Below are 16,121 nucleotides of genomic sequence, written 5' to 3'. Positions count from 1 at the left end.
AAAATATATGAAGAAAAAATTGACAGAAGCAGGCACAATAAATGAATCAACAATTGCAGTTTCAGACTTTCACTTTTACATTTAACTGACAAAATAGGGGAAATTTGAATGACACAATTAATCAAGTTGATCTAAGCGATATTTCTAGAACATGGGGATCAGCAACTTCAGAATATATATTGTTTTTAAAGTGCACAGGAAATAGTCACCAAGACAGACCAAAGTCTGAGCCATTGACTAGGATCAATAACTTTCATAGGAATAAAATGGTATAAAATATGTTCTCATATGATACAGAATATGATTTAAATGGGTTTAATTACAAATCATTAACAATAACATATGTTGAAAATCCCCAAGTATTTAGAGATTTATCAACATATTTCTCTCTAACTCATGAGTTAAAAAGGAGGGCAATAATAAGAAAGAAATTTTTGGCTTTACAATGTTTATATAAAAAGAGAAGAAATGTTTAGAATCAATGATCTGAGCCAGGGGTTGGCAAATTACAGGCTGAGGGTCAAATCTGGCCCATGTCTGTTATTTTTGTAAATAAAGTTTTATTGGAAGACAGCCATATCCATTCTTTGACATATTATCTATGGCTGCTTTCACCCTACAATGTATGAGTTAGGTAGTTGCAACACACTGTTTGGACCACAAAGCCAAAAATATTTACTATCTGGCCCTTTCAAAAAAAAGTTCACTGACACCTGTTACAAGCGTTTGTCTTAAGAAGCAAATAGAATAAAGAAAATAAGAAGAAACAAAAATCAATTAAATAAAAACTGAGCAAACAAAAAATTCAATGAAGTCAAAACTTTTTTTTAAATTTAATACAGAACTGATGAACTCCTAACTAGATAGGTAAATAAAAAAGAAGAGGAAGTAGAGATTATGGAAAGAGACCATAACTACAGATTTGACAGACATTCAAAGGAAAATAAAGTTGCCTGATTAACATCTGCATGCCTATTAATTTGACAACTTAGAGAAATGGACAAGTTGTTTGAAAGACATACTTGCTAAAACTACATAAGAAATTAAGCATTGAGGCAATCCTATATTTAATAAAATAATTGAATTATAATGAAAAATATTCCCCCAAAGAATGCTCTAGTTTCAAATGGTTTCACCAGTGAGGTCTGTCAAACATTTAAAGAAGAAATAATACCAGTAATACACAAACTCTCTTAAAATATAGATAAATAGAACATTTCCCAACTCATTTTATGAAACCAAACCCCAATATAAAACTGTCAGGGACATTATGAGAGAATAAAATTGTTGACTAGTAGTGTTCACAAACACAGATGCAAAAATCATTCATGGAATATTAGTGAATAAGGTAAAGCAATATTTTTAAAAGATACCACATTATAACAAATTAGCATTTTTTTTTTCAGGAGTGAAAGGTTGATTGAACATTTAAAAGTGAAACAATGTAATTTACTACATTAACCAAATCAAAGGGAAAATTCATATTTTTATTTCAGTAAATGCAGAGAAGTCATTTAACAAAAGTCAACACTCATTCATAATAAAAATTCTCACCAAACTAGGATTTCTCACCAAAAGGGAATTTCCACAATCCTTAAAGGTAATTTATGGGAAATGTTCAGCTGACATCATACTTAATTGTTAAATAATGAATTCTTTCCTCCTAATAACAGTAACAATGCAAGTATATACACTTTTATTCTTTCTAATCACCATTACACTGGATACCCTAGTCAGAGTAACAAAGTGAGGAAAGGAATAAAAAATGTACAGAGTAATAGAAACAAGTGAAATTATTTTTATTTCCAGAAAACCTGTTTGTTTTTTGGTTTTTTTTTGGTGGAAAATAATATGGAACCTACAAAGCAACTGTGGAAACTGATAAGTGTATTTAGCAAGATCATTGCATACAAGTTCAATGTACAAAAATCAACTGCAACTCTTAGAGGAAAACATAGGAAGAACACTCTTTGACATAAATCACAGCAAGATCTTTTTTGATCCACCTCCTAGAGCAATGGAAATAAAAACAAAAATAAACAAATGGGACCTAGTGAAACTTAAAAGCTTTTGCACAGTAAAGGAAACCATAAACAAGACGAAAAGACAACCCTCAGAATGGGAGAAAATATTTGCAAATGAATCAACAGACAAAGGATTAATCTCCAAAATATATAAACAGTTCATGCTGCTCAATATTAAATAAACAAACAACCCAATCAAAAAATGGACAGAAAACCTAAATAAACATTTCTCCAAAGAGGTCATACAGATGGCCAAGAAGCACATGAAAAGCTGCTCAACGTCACTAATTATTAGAGAAATGCAAATCAAAACTACAATGAGGTATCACCTCGCACCAGTTAGAATGGGCATCATCATCAGAAAATCTAGAAACAACAAATGCTGGAGAGGGTGTGGAGAAAAGGGAACCCTCTTGCACTGCTGGTGGGAATGTAAATTGATACAGCCACTATGGAGAAGAGTATGGAGGTTCCTCAGAAAACTAAAAATAGAACTACCATATGATCCAGCAATCCCACTACTGGGCATATACCCAGAGAAAACCATAATTCAAAAAGACACATGCACCCCAATGTTCATTGCAGCACTATTTACAGTAGCCAGGTCATGGAAGCAACCTAAATGCCTATCAACAGACAAATGGATAAAGAAGATGTGGTACATATATGCAATGGAATATTACTCAGCCATAAAAAGGAATGAAATTGGGTCATTTGTAGAGATGTGGATGCATGTAGAGGCTGTCATACAGAGTGAAGTAAGTCAGAAAGAGAAAAACAAATATAGCATATTAACACATATATGTGGAACCTAGAAAAATGGTACAGATGAACCAGTTTGCAGGGCAGAAATTGAGGCACAGATGTAGAGAAGAAATGTATGGACACCAAGGGGGGAAAGCAGTGGTGGGTGGTGGTGGTGGTGTGATGAATTGGGAGATTGGGATTGACATGTATACACTGATGTGTATAAAATGGTTGACTAATAAGAACCTGCTATATATATAAAAAAAATATCAACTGCCTTTCTATATGCTAAAAATAGAAAATAAAATTTAAAAACATAAAAATATTTAGAAAAATAATTAACAAATAGTGCAAGACTTCTACACTGAGAACCACAGAACGTTTCAGAGATAAATATAAAAATTTATATAAAATATAAATTTACTATCTGGCCACTTTTTTTTTTTTGAAAGAGCCAGATAGTAAATATTTTTGTCTTTGTGGTCCAAACAGTCTGTTGCAACTACCCAACTCATACATTGTAGGGTGAAAGCAGCCATAGATAATATGTCAGAGAATGGATATGGCTCTCTTCCAATAAAACTTTATTTGCAGAAAAGCAGACATGGGCCAGATTTGACCCTCAGCCTATAATTTGCCAACCCCTGGCTTAGATCATTGATTCTAAACATTTCTTCTATTTTTATATAAGCATTTTAAAGTCAAAAAATTCTTTCTTATTATTGCCTGAATAAGTATATACCATGTTCCTGAACTGGAATACTCAATATGGTTAAGATGCCAAGTATTTCCTGTTTGGTCTTGAGATTCAACACTATCTATTAAAACTTAGCAGGGTAGAAATTGACAATCCACTTCTAAAATTTATATAGAAATGCAAAAGACATAAAGTTATAGTAATAAAGACTGTTTAGTGTTGATGCAAAGACAGAAAAGCAGTTAAATGGAATAAAATAGTCAAAAATAGATGCAGATACATAAAGTCTATTGATTTTCAATAAAGATACAAAGGCAATTCAATAAGGAAAAGATAACCTTTTAAACAAATTATCCTGGAATGATTAGATATCTTTATGGAAAGAATTATCCTTGACCCCTATCTTCACACTCTACACAAAAATCAATGACTATAGATTTAAATGTAAAAGCTAAACCATTAAAAATTCTGTAAGAAAACATAGGAGAATATATTCATTACTTTGGGGTAGGTGAAGACTTCTTTATTAGCACACTAGACACTAACCTTCAAAAAACTGACAAATTTAACTACACCAAAAAAAAAAAACCCAAATATTCCAATCCTCAAAAACCACGCTAAGAAATGAATGAAAAGACAAGCTACAGACTGGAAAAAGTATTCACAAAAACATTTATTGGGCCAAGTATGTTATCTAGAATACGTAAAAAGCTCTTACAAATCAATCATAAGAATATGATTGAAAAATTGATTCAAAAAATAGGGCTTCCCTGGTGGCGCAGTGGTTGAGAGTCCTCCTGCCGATGCAGGGAACACGGGCTCGTGCCCCGGTCTGGGAAGATCCCACATGCTGCGGAGCGGCTGGGCCCATGAGCCATGGCTGCTGAGCCTGCGCGTCCAGAGCCTGTGCTCCGCAACCGGAAAGGCCTGCGTACCGCAAAAAAATAAAAATAAAAAAGATATACTAATTGTCAGTAAGCATAGAAAAACAACATATTGTTAGTCATCAGGCAAATGCAAATTAAAGCTGCAAAATATATAGTATATTAGAGTAGATATAGACTGAACTGTTTAATATATTAGGTTGAGGAACAGATTTAGGAGTCAGGGGTAACTTATATATGTTTATTAAAGTCACAGCAATAGAAATGTTCATCCAGTGGTTTCTGAGAGAGAAGAGAGGGTAGAGGTCAAACTTTGTGAAGGTTAATTTTGAAGGGATGTTTGATAGAAGAGGAACTCATGGAAATGACTTAAAAATACAGTTCTAAATGTTGACCAGAATGTGCAGGAATTAGAATTGTGACACATTGCTGACCAGAGTATAAAATGTTACAGCCACATTGGAAACTACTTAGCAGTTAGTTATAATAAACTTACCCTATGATTTATCTCCACTTTGTGGTATTTACTCAAGAGAAATGAAAACATATGTTTACAAAAGGACTTGTACAAGAATGTTCATAGCATTGTTATTCCTAATGGTAAATAATTAGAAACAACCCAAATGTTCTTCAATAGGAGAATAAGTAAACTGTAGTATATTCATATAATGTAACATACAATTTAAGCAATAACGTGAATGAATCACAAAAGCATTATACTGAGTGAAGGAAGCTGCCACAAAAGAACACAGTGTATAAAGTAATAAAATAATTTTAAAAAATTTAAAAAAGAAAGAAGAGAGAAACCAAACAGAAAAAAACAAATCCACCAATCATAACAAGTGCTAAAAACTATACTAAAAACAACAACAACAACAACAATTTGAACATACAAAACAAAACAAACAAACAAAAGAATACATAGTGTGTGATTTAATTTATGTAAAGTTCCAGAACAAGCAAAATTAATACATGGTGATAGAAATTTTATTTTTGAAAGTAGTAGCTTGGCATGAGAATGGGGAGACTAGATTGACCAGAAAAGAGAAGGAAGGTGGAGTGGTGGAAATGTTCTGCAACTTGATAGGAGTGATAGTTACAAAGTATACACATTTATATGTATATGTATGCACATGTGTATATGTAAATCAAACTCATCAAACTTAAACTATACATTTAAAAGTATGGCAAGACTATGATGATGGATTGGTTGTGTAAGCAGTATTGGAGGTGAGAACATGCATGGGTTCTGTACATCAGTCTTGAACTAATGCTGTTATAATATATTTAGATAGGAAGCAGCCAGTGGAGTAGGTTGGTAGGGAAAGTTTTGAGGCTAAAGTGTGGATTATCAACTATAAGCAATGTTGATTCTAGAGAAATTATTCTACATAAAGTTTTTCTGGTTAGATCTGTTCAAAATTGAACTGTTTTTCTGCTTTGCCTTTCTTACACTGGCCTGGGATGGAGAGATTTGGATGCCAGGGTTAAAACAAACAGACACATAAAACATAGTTCTTTGCATGTATCCTGGCGATATTTCCATTAACTGTACACTCTTGTCTTCCTAACCTTAGTAACAAAAATGATAGAGTTTAAAGCTCTTCTATAAAGTAGTCTGAAAATATAGAATATTTCACTGATAGTGATTATAGTATTCATGTTTTCAAACATAGTTGTTGCTCAAGAATACCTTACTAAGACTTAACATCTTCCAGAAACAGATTGGATACTGAACAGTCTGAGATTCAGAAAGTTTCTAAGCTGAGTCACTAAATTGGATTTTTAAAAACCATCTAGAGTAATAAGGTCCTTTTAATATTGCCAAGAATAAAGAAATAAATTTGGCATGCTTAGCTTAATATTAATGTTTTTATCAAAATATTTATTCTTGAAGGAACTTCTCAATGTTTATCTTTGCATTATTTTATTTATGTAGAACTTATCTATTTTATGATTTTATATGTTAATATTGTGTTTATATAACTTGTGTAATTTTCAAAGCATTTATTATTGTAACCCCTAATACTGCCAAGTTTTTGACGATTATAGCATGATGCTTTGAGCTTTGTGGTTTTCCCTGAGTTCTGCTTCTCTTCACTGTACCTTCAAATAGAAGAGCTATGTTGTGCTCATTTCTCTTCTTTAGTCTCTGACCATCCCCTTTCTCATCCTCTTTAAAAAGAGAAGTGGAATACTTGCTATGTTCCAGAATGTTTTCTAAACATTCAGCATGAATTACCATGTTCCTAAGTGCCGAACGTGCGTTTTAACAGACATCTTGTCGTTTGACTCCCCATGTCATGTCCAACATTAAGAGGTCTGTCAATTACTCAGAATTACTTTCAACTCACCAATTTAGGGAAAAAAAGGACAATGTATAGGATGAAGGTAGAATAGGTGATTATTGGGTTACTATTCTATAGGGTAAGTAACATATTCCAGAGTCATAACATTACTAAATGCTGGAAAAAGATATGATTCTAGGAATTGTGATCAACTTTAAAGTAAAATATTAACCAAATTTGCTTGAAACCACCTAATACATGTTCATTCATTTATTTATTCACTCATTCATTCATTTTCCTTTTCATACAAATAGTTTCACACACATCAATACACATCTTCATACAAATACATGAAGTATATTGAATGTCAATTTTTTTTTCTCAGAATTTCAGCTGAAAGTTCAAAGCTGAGAAAATAACTAAGAAGTACTTCCATAATCACGAGTAAAGGGAGAAAATTAACATTTTCTGAGTACAATTGACTCTTGAACAAAGTGGGAGTTAGGAACACCAACCCGCACACAGTCAAAAATCCATGTATAGGGGCTTCCCTGGTGGCGCAGTGGTTGAGAGTCCGCCTGCCGATTCAGGGGACACGGGTTCGTACCCTGGTCCGGGAGAATCCCACATGCCGTGGAGCGGCTGGGCCCATGAGCCATGGCCGCTGAGCCTGCGCGTCCGGAGCCTGTGCTCCGCAACGGGAGAGGCCACAACGGTGAGAGGCCCACGTATCGCAAAAAATAAATAAATAAAAATTAAAAATCCATGTATAAATTTACAGCCGGCACTCCACATCTGTGGTTCCTCATCCAAGGATTCAACCAACTGCAGATCGTATAGTATGGTTGGAGGTATTTATTGAAAAAAATCTGCTTATAACTGTATCCCCACAGTTCAAAACTGTGTTGCTCAAGGGACAGCCATACTTCATATGAGCCAGATATCTTACATGTGTTATTTCACGTAGTCCTTTCAGAAAGTTTGAAAAGGTAAATATTGTTATCTCTGTTTTACACCAGAAAACTGAGACTCAGGTTAGGTGACTTGCTGAAGGTTGAAAGCCATATTGAAAGCCACATCTGATGAAATCCAGAATCTATGCCCTATTTTGTACTAGATGTTGCTTCTCCAAACCAGTATACATCTTCTTGAGGAGCTATCCTTTTGGGTGATGACAGCCATCTCTCCGTGTATCTGTGTCATATTGGGAGTGTGTACTTAATGACATCTGTCACCAAATAATTTTGATTTTAATAGGGAGGGCATCAGAAGGAATCTAGCTGAACGGACCTGGGAGGAATAATGAGATGATATGTCAAAGTTAAGTACATACTTTAGTTCATTAGTGTCAGTCACCACACTCGTAAATCCAATGACAGGATGTCTTTATTCTCATTGATGCCACCATTTTCCAGAGCCTTCCTTTATTAATGCAATTATACAATTGATTCAGCAATTGATATTTTCTTTATTCTCATTGTTGTTACTTTCCAGATTATGCAATGATAGGATATTTGAAAAGAAATACAATTTTGTAAAGCTAAGGCTAAGGCTTATTAAGTGATTGCATCACTTTTCTGTGACATTTAAAGTGTATAATACTATTTATAAGTAAAATGTTCAGGAGAAGAGCCAAAATATTTTATATTTTTCAAAGACCTGATGTTAACATTGAGGAAGTAAATAGCCTAAAATGATATCCAAGGCACTGCCACATCTTTTCTCTGAAAAATAAAATAAAAGAACATTTTAATACCATTAGACTGTCTTCTGTAAAATTTCCTAGATATTTTCTAAATTGCTTAAAAAGAAATAAAATACTTTTCTGGCATTGGTGCAGAAGGTCACACTCTACTGAAATCCCCTTAGTATTTCTGATTAAAAAGCTTGAAACTTGCATTGAATGAAATGTTACATTACAGAAGAGACTTCTAAAGAGCTGCTCACATTATTCACTTCTGGCTGTAATTTTATAGACTTTTTTTTAAATCTGAAGAATGTTAAGTATTCATTTTCACAGAAGGAGAAATCAGAAGAGACTCATAGGCAGCAGGGAGGAGGTTTCAAAAATCTTTGCCTTTTACTTTTCCATTTCAGGCCAAATTGTTAGCTGCTTTTTTTTCTAATTTTTTTTTTTGTTTGCTTTTTAGTGTGTATTTTTTACTTCTTGGAGTCATCCCAACCTGCACTTCTATCAAACACCCAGTACCTTCATAGCCAACCAAGCCCATTAGGACAGGTAATTAATTAAAGTTATATTTAAAATAAAAATCATGGAATTTTAAATTCCCATGTGATTGTACAAATGTTTTATCACTTTGATACTTTATTTCATTCCAAACTAATACAGATGTATTGGCATTATCACAACTTTTAGCTTGCAAAGTGAAGTGTTGATTTGGGAGAACTGACTTTGTACATAGTATCTGTTGAATGTCTTTTACATGGACCTAGTATATTTACTATCTGTGCTTTCAGAGTTTATACCAAGTTTATGGCATAGGCAGACATGATCCTCAAAAATTTATTTTGATTTTTAAAAAATTGCTAAAATCTCTTAATTATTATTAGCTTTGTATTTTTTTTATTTTGTTGTACACCTTTTCATTAGTTCTCCTTATAATTTTTTTCTTTTAATTTACAACATGTCACGGTACTTAAGGCATGCCTCTTGGCAAATACCTACCCCAAACTCTGAATGATTAGGATAACATCTTATGGTTCCTTTAGGCTATTGGTCTTGGCCTAGTGAAAAAAGGATACGCATAAGAAGCTCTTATTAAATCAAAATTAAATTATATTCTGATTAATTGATTATCCGTAAGCAATTATTGGTCTTCCTATTCAAGGTTAAGACCATATATTCTACTATATCTTAACTGTCATTATTTCTAAGACTAAGTCCTATAAATTAAGCACTAACTTTATACTTTCTATTAGACATCAATTTCTTACATAAAATAAATCTTTGATTACTCTACCTTCTTTTCCATGAGTTCTGGGGTAATAGTTGAGTCAATAGCAGAAGTAAAAAAATTTGTTGTGCTGGGTTTTTGTGAAGTTGAAGGAATGAAAATTTCTGCATTGGCGTGCTTAAAATTTATCATTTTTTTTTGTAAATATGGTGACACTCCTCCTGTTGGCTATAAGGGTGACAAAAAAAAAGTGGTTACAGGTTCAAGGACAAGGTCAAAATTGGGAAGAATATAAAGCAATAGGATTGAGATGCAAAGCAAGGATTTTATTTGAGAAGTAAATACCTTTATTAATTTTCTAGATTATAATCTATCCTTTAGAAAGACTATAAATATATGCCAGCAAACATGGATGTGTCTTAATACCTAACTTTAAATGAGTGTACCCAAGGAGAGTATCTGGCATGTAGTAACGCTCAATAAATATTTGATGAACTGAGTGAATTGAATCTTGCTTGGAAAATGATTACAGGGGGAAGAAGTAATAATTGTGTGGAATAATAACATTTTCATTAAAATGAACAGTAATGCAGGGACCTGTAGGTTGTCAGTTGCTTATTTACAGTAGCTAGCAAAGTGTGGTAAGGAAACTTACCATCACAGCAATTTCAGGAGCTGTGCCTAGGAAGGGATCAAAGGCTGGTTGCTGCTGTCCTCTCGGCATAACCTGAAAAATTGCAAAGTTTAAAAAAGTCTAAATTATTAATCGATAAAATATGTTGTTTTGCACCCAAGGCAGTTAAACCCTTCCCAACTTCTTCAATTAGTTTCTTAAAAACGAACAAAATAATTTAGATTTGAGAAAGAGAAAAGCAGCTCCTGACGCTGAGAAAATGGACTGACACAATAGCTCTGCTGCAGTGTTTTCAGGAGCCGTCCTGACATTCTATTCTGGACGTTCATGTTCTCCTGTTGTACATTAACAATCCTACAGAACACCAACATAAGACAGGTCGCCTCTGAGCATGATGAAGTACAATCAAAACAACACCACTTTGTAATCTTGTCCAAAGCAAGGTCCCTGTGCAAGGCATGAAATACCAGGCATCCTTAGGTCCTGGCTAATCTGAATAATTCCTGTTTCTTTACCAGTCATAGTCTTTGCCTCTCTCCATTACCTTCTAGGTAAGAATTGGAAAGTTACCCAATCACAGAACTACCCCCACTACTTGAGAACACCCAATCCAAGGTGAACCATCACTCCTTTAACTCTTCCCAAAATCACCTGACACAAGGCCAGACCCTGTAAGAAGTCATTCCAATACCTTCCTGTTAAGACACCCCACAGTTCTCCATGGTGTGTGTTCTCCCCTGTTACAATGAGTGGATAAATCCAATTTTGTCCAACTAGGGGTGTGTTCCTGGTGGTTTTTGACTAAAGGGCAATGATAGATTTAATAGTTTGTGAAGCAAGTAGTTCCAAAAGTTAGTTCCTTTTTTTTTTTTTTAGTGAAAGGTATACGTTTACTTACAGGTTCTGCTTGTCGTGGAATATATCCAAATTCAGTATAGAATGGCATCTGTCAGAATTTAGAAAAATGCATTAGGTTTGCTCTGATGATTTTTGTCATAATGTGGTGGTAAATGATTACTGAAATATATATATATATATATATATATACACACACATTATACTATAGTAAAGACTTTTTTGAAAGTTTGTATGTCCTAGGTGGTAAAAATTATTGTTAAATTACCAAGCATCCTTTTACCACCATATAATTTCTAGGTTAAAACTCTCCCTTTCTCTTTAAGTTAATATGACTTAATTGGAAGTACTACTACCAGTCATTTAAAGCATAATTTCCAGTTTTCTCTAATTGATTAGGCAAGTTTTAAGTGATGATAAGTTTAAAAAAAAACTAATTTCCATTCTAATTAAAATCTAGTTATGTATGAGACACCTGAATTTATATTAGAATTCTACCAATTTATTGCAGGTCCACAAAACTCAAAATAATGTTACCTAATTTTACCTCAAGATCTGGTGATCATAAGTGCCTTTTATCATGGTAGCTATTTAAAAAAATAATAACCACATGTATATGAGAAAAGGGATGCTGGTAGATTTTTAAAAGTTAGAAAACTTCATTTTCCAATACGATTCAGATTTTGGCCTCTGATTCAGCTGAAGTCCATTCACTGACTTTACTCTTTCAAAATTCAGCCTTGGAGTATATTTCCAAATTAGTGACATGTTAAAAGAAAGCACTATATCCTTTTATGACCACCAGTTCAAGCTGTTGAGTTTTTGCACTAAGTATAATCAGATATTCTCTTCTCTGAAAATTTACCTTATCTTCTTTATTCTCAGGTGGAACTAGTCAAACTAAAATCAAACACTTATAGTACCTGCTCCTCAAACAGCAGCTGTCTGGTTTGCGGAGGTGACTGTGCGACTGTTTGTTGAGGCTGGTCCCAGGGTAGGAGCATGTAAACTGGGTAGTACAGAAGCATCTATTTGTAAACAGAAAAGTATAGAAGAGCTTCCTTTAGTTCAAGACTTAAAAAAAAATACCCTCTAATATCAATATTGTATTAAAGCTGATTTGTATTTAGCAATTTTATGAACAAAAGAACACATGAAGCAGTCCTTCCCAAACTTTAGAGTAAACTTGTATTGCAAGTGACACTGGACTTTGTTTCAATGTTGCTTGGTCAGACACATTAGGAAGTAGTGAATTCAACTAATAACAGGCTTTTTTAACAGGGCACCTTGGACTTTATATATAAATTACTTTGCAAGTATCTAAGAAGACAGCCTGTGCAGCATTTTCCATTTATTTTTTTGAAACTATATATTCTGCAGAACATGGTATTAGAAATTCTACCATAATGAATGAATTCTCAGGAATGTATTTCCTTTAATAATTGCCACTTTATTAAAACAGTCCATAAGTATTGTAGAATACTTCAAAAATCCAGAAATAGACAAGGAACAAATAAAATCACCTGCAATTTCACCACCCACATTATCATGTATTAGCTTGCACTTATGTCTGTATATGCATATGTGTTTATAGAAAATGAGGATCATTGTACATACATGGGGTTTTGTGTGCTATTTTCTTTCCTTGTATAATTAAATGAAACCTTATTGGATATAAGAGCTAAAAAAATGATAACTATGGTTTGAGAAGAGGTATATTTTGTACAGTGGTTCTTCACCCTAGCTAACGATCAAAAACACTAATTGAACATTTTAACAGATAATCAGTTTTGATCTACTCATGGGGTTTTTATTCATTAGGTGTGGGACAGGGTCCAGGCATTTGTAATTTTCAAAATCATCACCAGAGATTCTAATGCAAAGCCAGGTTGGAGAGCCACTGGTTAGGTGGTTAAAGGAAGGGTGAAGAATTATATTCTAACTCAGCTATTTATTTTCATCAGGATTGGGAACTTAATCTCATAAAGACTTAGTTTCTTGATCCTTAAAATGAAGTAATTCCACTTGTCAGGCATCTAACTCTCTAAATGCTGTGGCATGGAATGAGATAATGTCTAGAGGTAACTTTTGTTTTATAATAGGAGTGGACAAAATTACATAATTATGATTACATTAAAGCCAAGTGGTGTAATGTTTTACAAAACGGTCAATATTCTGCTGGTGAATAATATAATTTATCCATATCACTATTTCTTTGAGCCCAGGATATTATAAAATTAACTACCCAAACATTAAGAGGGTTTTCTATATCACTTTAACGATTCTACTAGTTTGCATTCATTTTTTAAAGATTCTGTTATTTAATGGAAATCACCACCATTTGACTGTAATATTGGAGTTAAACTGAAAATATTTTGAGCATAACTCAGAAAAACTCTCTCTGTATCATATGGTATTTTATCCGATTAATGCATCTTTCTCTGAACCAAAATTTAGGGTTGGGCAAAGTCAGCCCATGGTATTTCTCCAGAGTTGTTACCAAATGCCAGCATTCTAGGTGCAGAGAGGACACAACCTAAGGCTTAGTGAGCTCTTTAATTCCCAACAAAGTAATGTCCTGGAAACTCAAGGGTCCTGAAGAGTCTCGGCTGGTCTTTCTTTTGGAGCTCTTAAGTGAGCCTAATATTAACAAACTGTTACCAGCCCAGCAGTGGTGGTATCTAGATCGTGATAGCACTGTATGTGTTTGTAGCCCTGCTGTAGGAATAAGAGCTACAAATATAGAAGAAGCATTCAATGGAGAGGGTATACAGCCATCTCTGTATAGGAGTGATGGCATTCCTTTCATTTACCTGTGCTAGTTCACGAGGCATTTTGAAGGAGAACACAGAGGGCATAACCTGCCAAAAAAGGAATTATAAAAAAGTTATACTTGACTTTTTAATTTAAAATTCCAGAGCTGTTTTCTTTAGACCTAGCCATACAAATGTATAATTTGTATTAGCAGACTTCTATGACGACAAAAAGTCATCTATTGTGTGTACCATCATTAACGCAAATTGCCCTTTTTTTAAAGATGATATTTCCCTAGTTATCCTTTCCAAGACATGTTTTAACACTTTTGATTTGTCCTGGACTGCTGACTTAAATAGCATTTTTTATGACAGAAATCAGAAAGATAAGGAATTACTTCCAGTGATGGTAGAAATATATTATGAGAAAGAATTCTTGCTCAATAACTCCTGTCTTATTTCAAAGCTGGTTCATATTCTTTTTCACATTCCATGTGCATTATCTCTCTTCTGGGTAACAAGATGGAAGAGGTCCGACTTACATTTTATTAGGGCCCTGTTTGGTCTGCGGTGGTGTTTGAGGCTGTGAGGGGTTCAGCTGTCCTGCCCGGGTTTCTTGGGCAAAACTGACCTGTCCTGGGAAGGGTATCTGATTTGGGACCTGTCCAGCAAACCAGTCGAGAGTTGATAAAGGGAATCGGGAGAGTCCTGGAATTTGAGCCCTGCTGCTGCTGTTGTAGAATCCCAGGGAAAGGAGGAATCCATGAATTAAATGGATCCTGGGAAGACACAAAAGAAAGGAAGCATTTCTCTTTCATTTCAAAAAGAATTTAAAATCACTCCTGAGCAAGAAGGAGACAAAATGTAAACATTTTCTATATTTCCATTGCTCCATTATAAAAAAGGGCAGATCCTGGCACATTGTGAGCCATGCAAGCAGCAGGAACAATGCTAAATCCCCAGTGCTCATAATGTGACATATGGGACAGAATGAGGTGGATAAAGGCTACAGTTTTTGCAGTTGCCAGACTGGTTTCAAATCTTCTTCTTCTTCTTTTTTTTTTTAACCACTTAGCTGAATATGACTTTGTGTAAAATGGTTAATTTAAATATCTCATAGTTATGAGACTTTGTGCCCGGCATATAACAAGTTCTCAATAAATAAATGTTCACCTGATTATAGTTTTTACTTTAGTCTTCAAACAAATGGTAGTTAGAATATATAGGACAAATTCATAACTTTAAAAATTAAGATTTTAGAATCAGAAAACATTTTGTTCTCATACCAAGTACCACAAGAAATGAGTGGTAGAAATGTATTCTTGAAATAATTTTTGAGGTAGGGGTACCTGAAGCCGTAGTGGCTGAAGCTGAGCATTATTAAGGTTCAGAAGTAACTAGAGAAGGAAAGATAATATGAAAACAAGATTACTGCACATGCTAAAACTATTAAGAACGTTTACTACAAATATATCACAAGTCAGAGCTAGCTGATCATAATTTCCTGTTAGAGGTGAGATGTTTTCTTACTAAGCTTATAATAAATGACAGTGATTAGAGGTTAGGATTTAACTACCCCTCCCCTGCTGTATATGAGATTGCACAACTTTAGCCCATTCCAGTGGTTTAGTTAGTCATTTTATGCTCTTAAACACCTATTTACACCATATCAGGTGTTATTAGAACAAAAAGGTATACAAGAATCTGTCTCTACTTTTAAAGAATTTGCAATCAAACAAGGGAGGCAAAGTAATATTCTAGAAACAACTTGGTATACAAAACAAACATAAACATTGGAAATGCATTTGGATATAAAGAGCTAGTGGGTAGAATTGCAGGATAAATCAACAGAAAGCTTTTTATCTCTTCCCCACTGGGTTTCTATAAAACAAAGAAATAAAAAAATGAGGGACATTGTTTTAAGTATTTAAACTAACTTCATTGCTGTTGCTTGCAGACATAAGGCACTGTGGAATAAGCTAAACAAAAAAAACAAAAAACACAAATGGTAGAAGAAGACTTGTTATGGGTTTCACACAATGATTTCAATTGTACCATGACATCACTTACTGGGGCTGATATTGTGGCTCCCAGTATCCCAAGAAGAATTATAGTTTTCATTTTCAGATGAAATACCTAGAAAATATGTTGTGAAGCTTAGGTTTAAAAAAGATTTTCTATGTAAAAATCATGATAACAGTAAATTAGCTGGTATTGTTCAATCAGAAGGATAGTTGGCTGAATTTTACAGTATTTACTTATATATTAAGATTTAAAATAAAAAAGGTACATTTATAAATATCTGTAACAGAACTCATTCTTTT

General features: G+C 33.8%; 1 protein-coding gene across 1 annotated transcript; it reads right to left on the bottom strand.

Annotated features, from left to right (window-relative positions):
- Nucleotides 1-9,355: 9,355 nt before the first annotated feature.
- Nucleotides 9,356-15,918, bottom strand: ODAM (odontogenic, ameloblast associated). The gene is given in 11 exon segments (XM_027089676.1): nt 9,356-9,385; nt 9,622-9,783; nt 10,211-10,282; nt 11,088-11,135; nt 11,968-12,072; nt 13,858-13,905; nt 14,336-14,518; nt 14,520-14,576; nt 15,147-15,194; nt 15,735-15,776; nt 15,868-15,918. Coding segments are annotated over 11 exon segments (846 nt in total).
- Between the last annotated feature and the right edge of the window lie 203 nt (nt 15,919-16,121).

This window comes from Aethalodelphis obliquidens, unplaced genomic scaffold (genome assembly GCF_003676395.1).
Source record: "Aethalodelphis obliquidens isolate GAN/ISIS:26980383/991018 unplaced genomic scaffold, ASM367639v1 scaffold67, whole genome shotgun sequence".
Taxonomy (NCBI): domain Eukaryota; kingdom Metazoa; phylum Chordata; class Mammalia; order Artiodactyla; family Delphinidae; genus Aethalodelphis; species Aethalodelphis obliquidens.
This window is presented reverse-complemented; position numbering and strand designations above follow the sequence as displayed.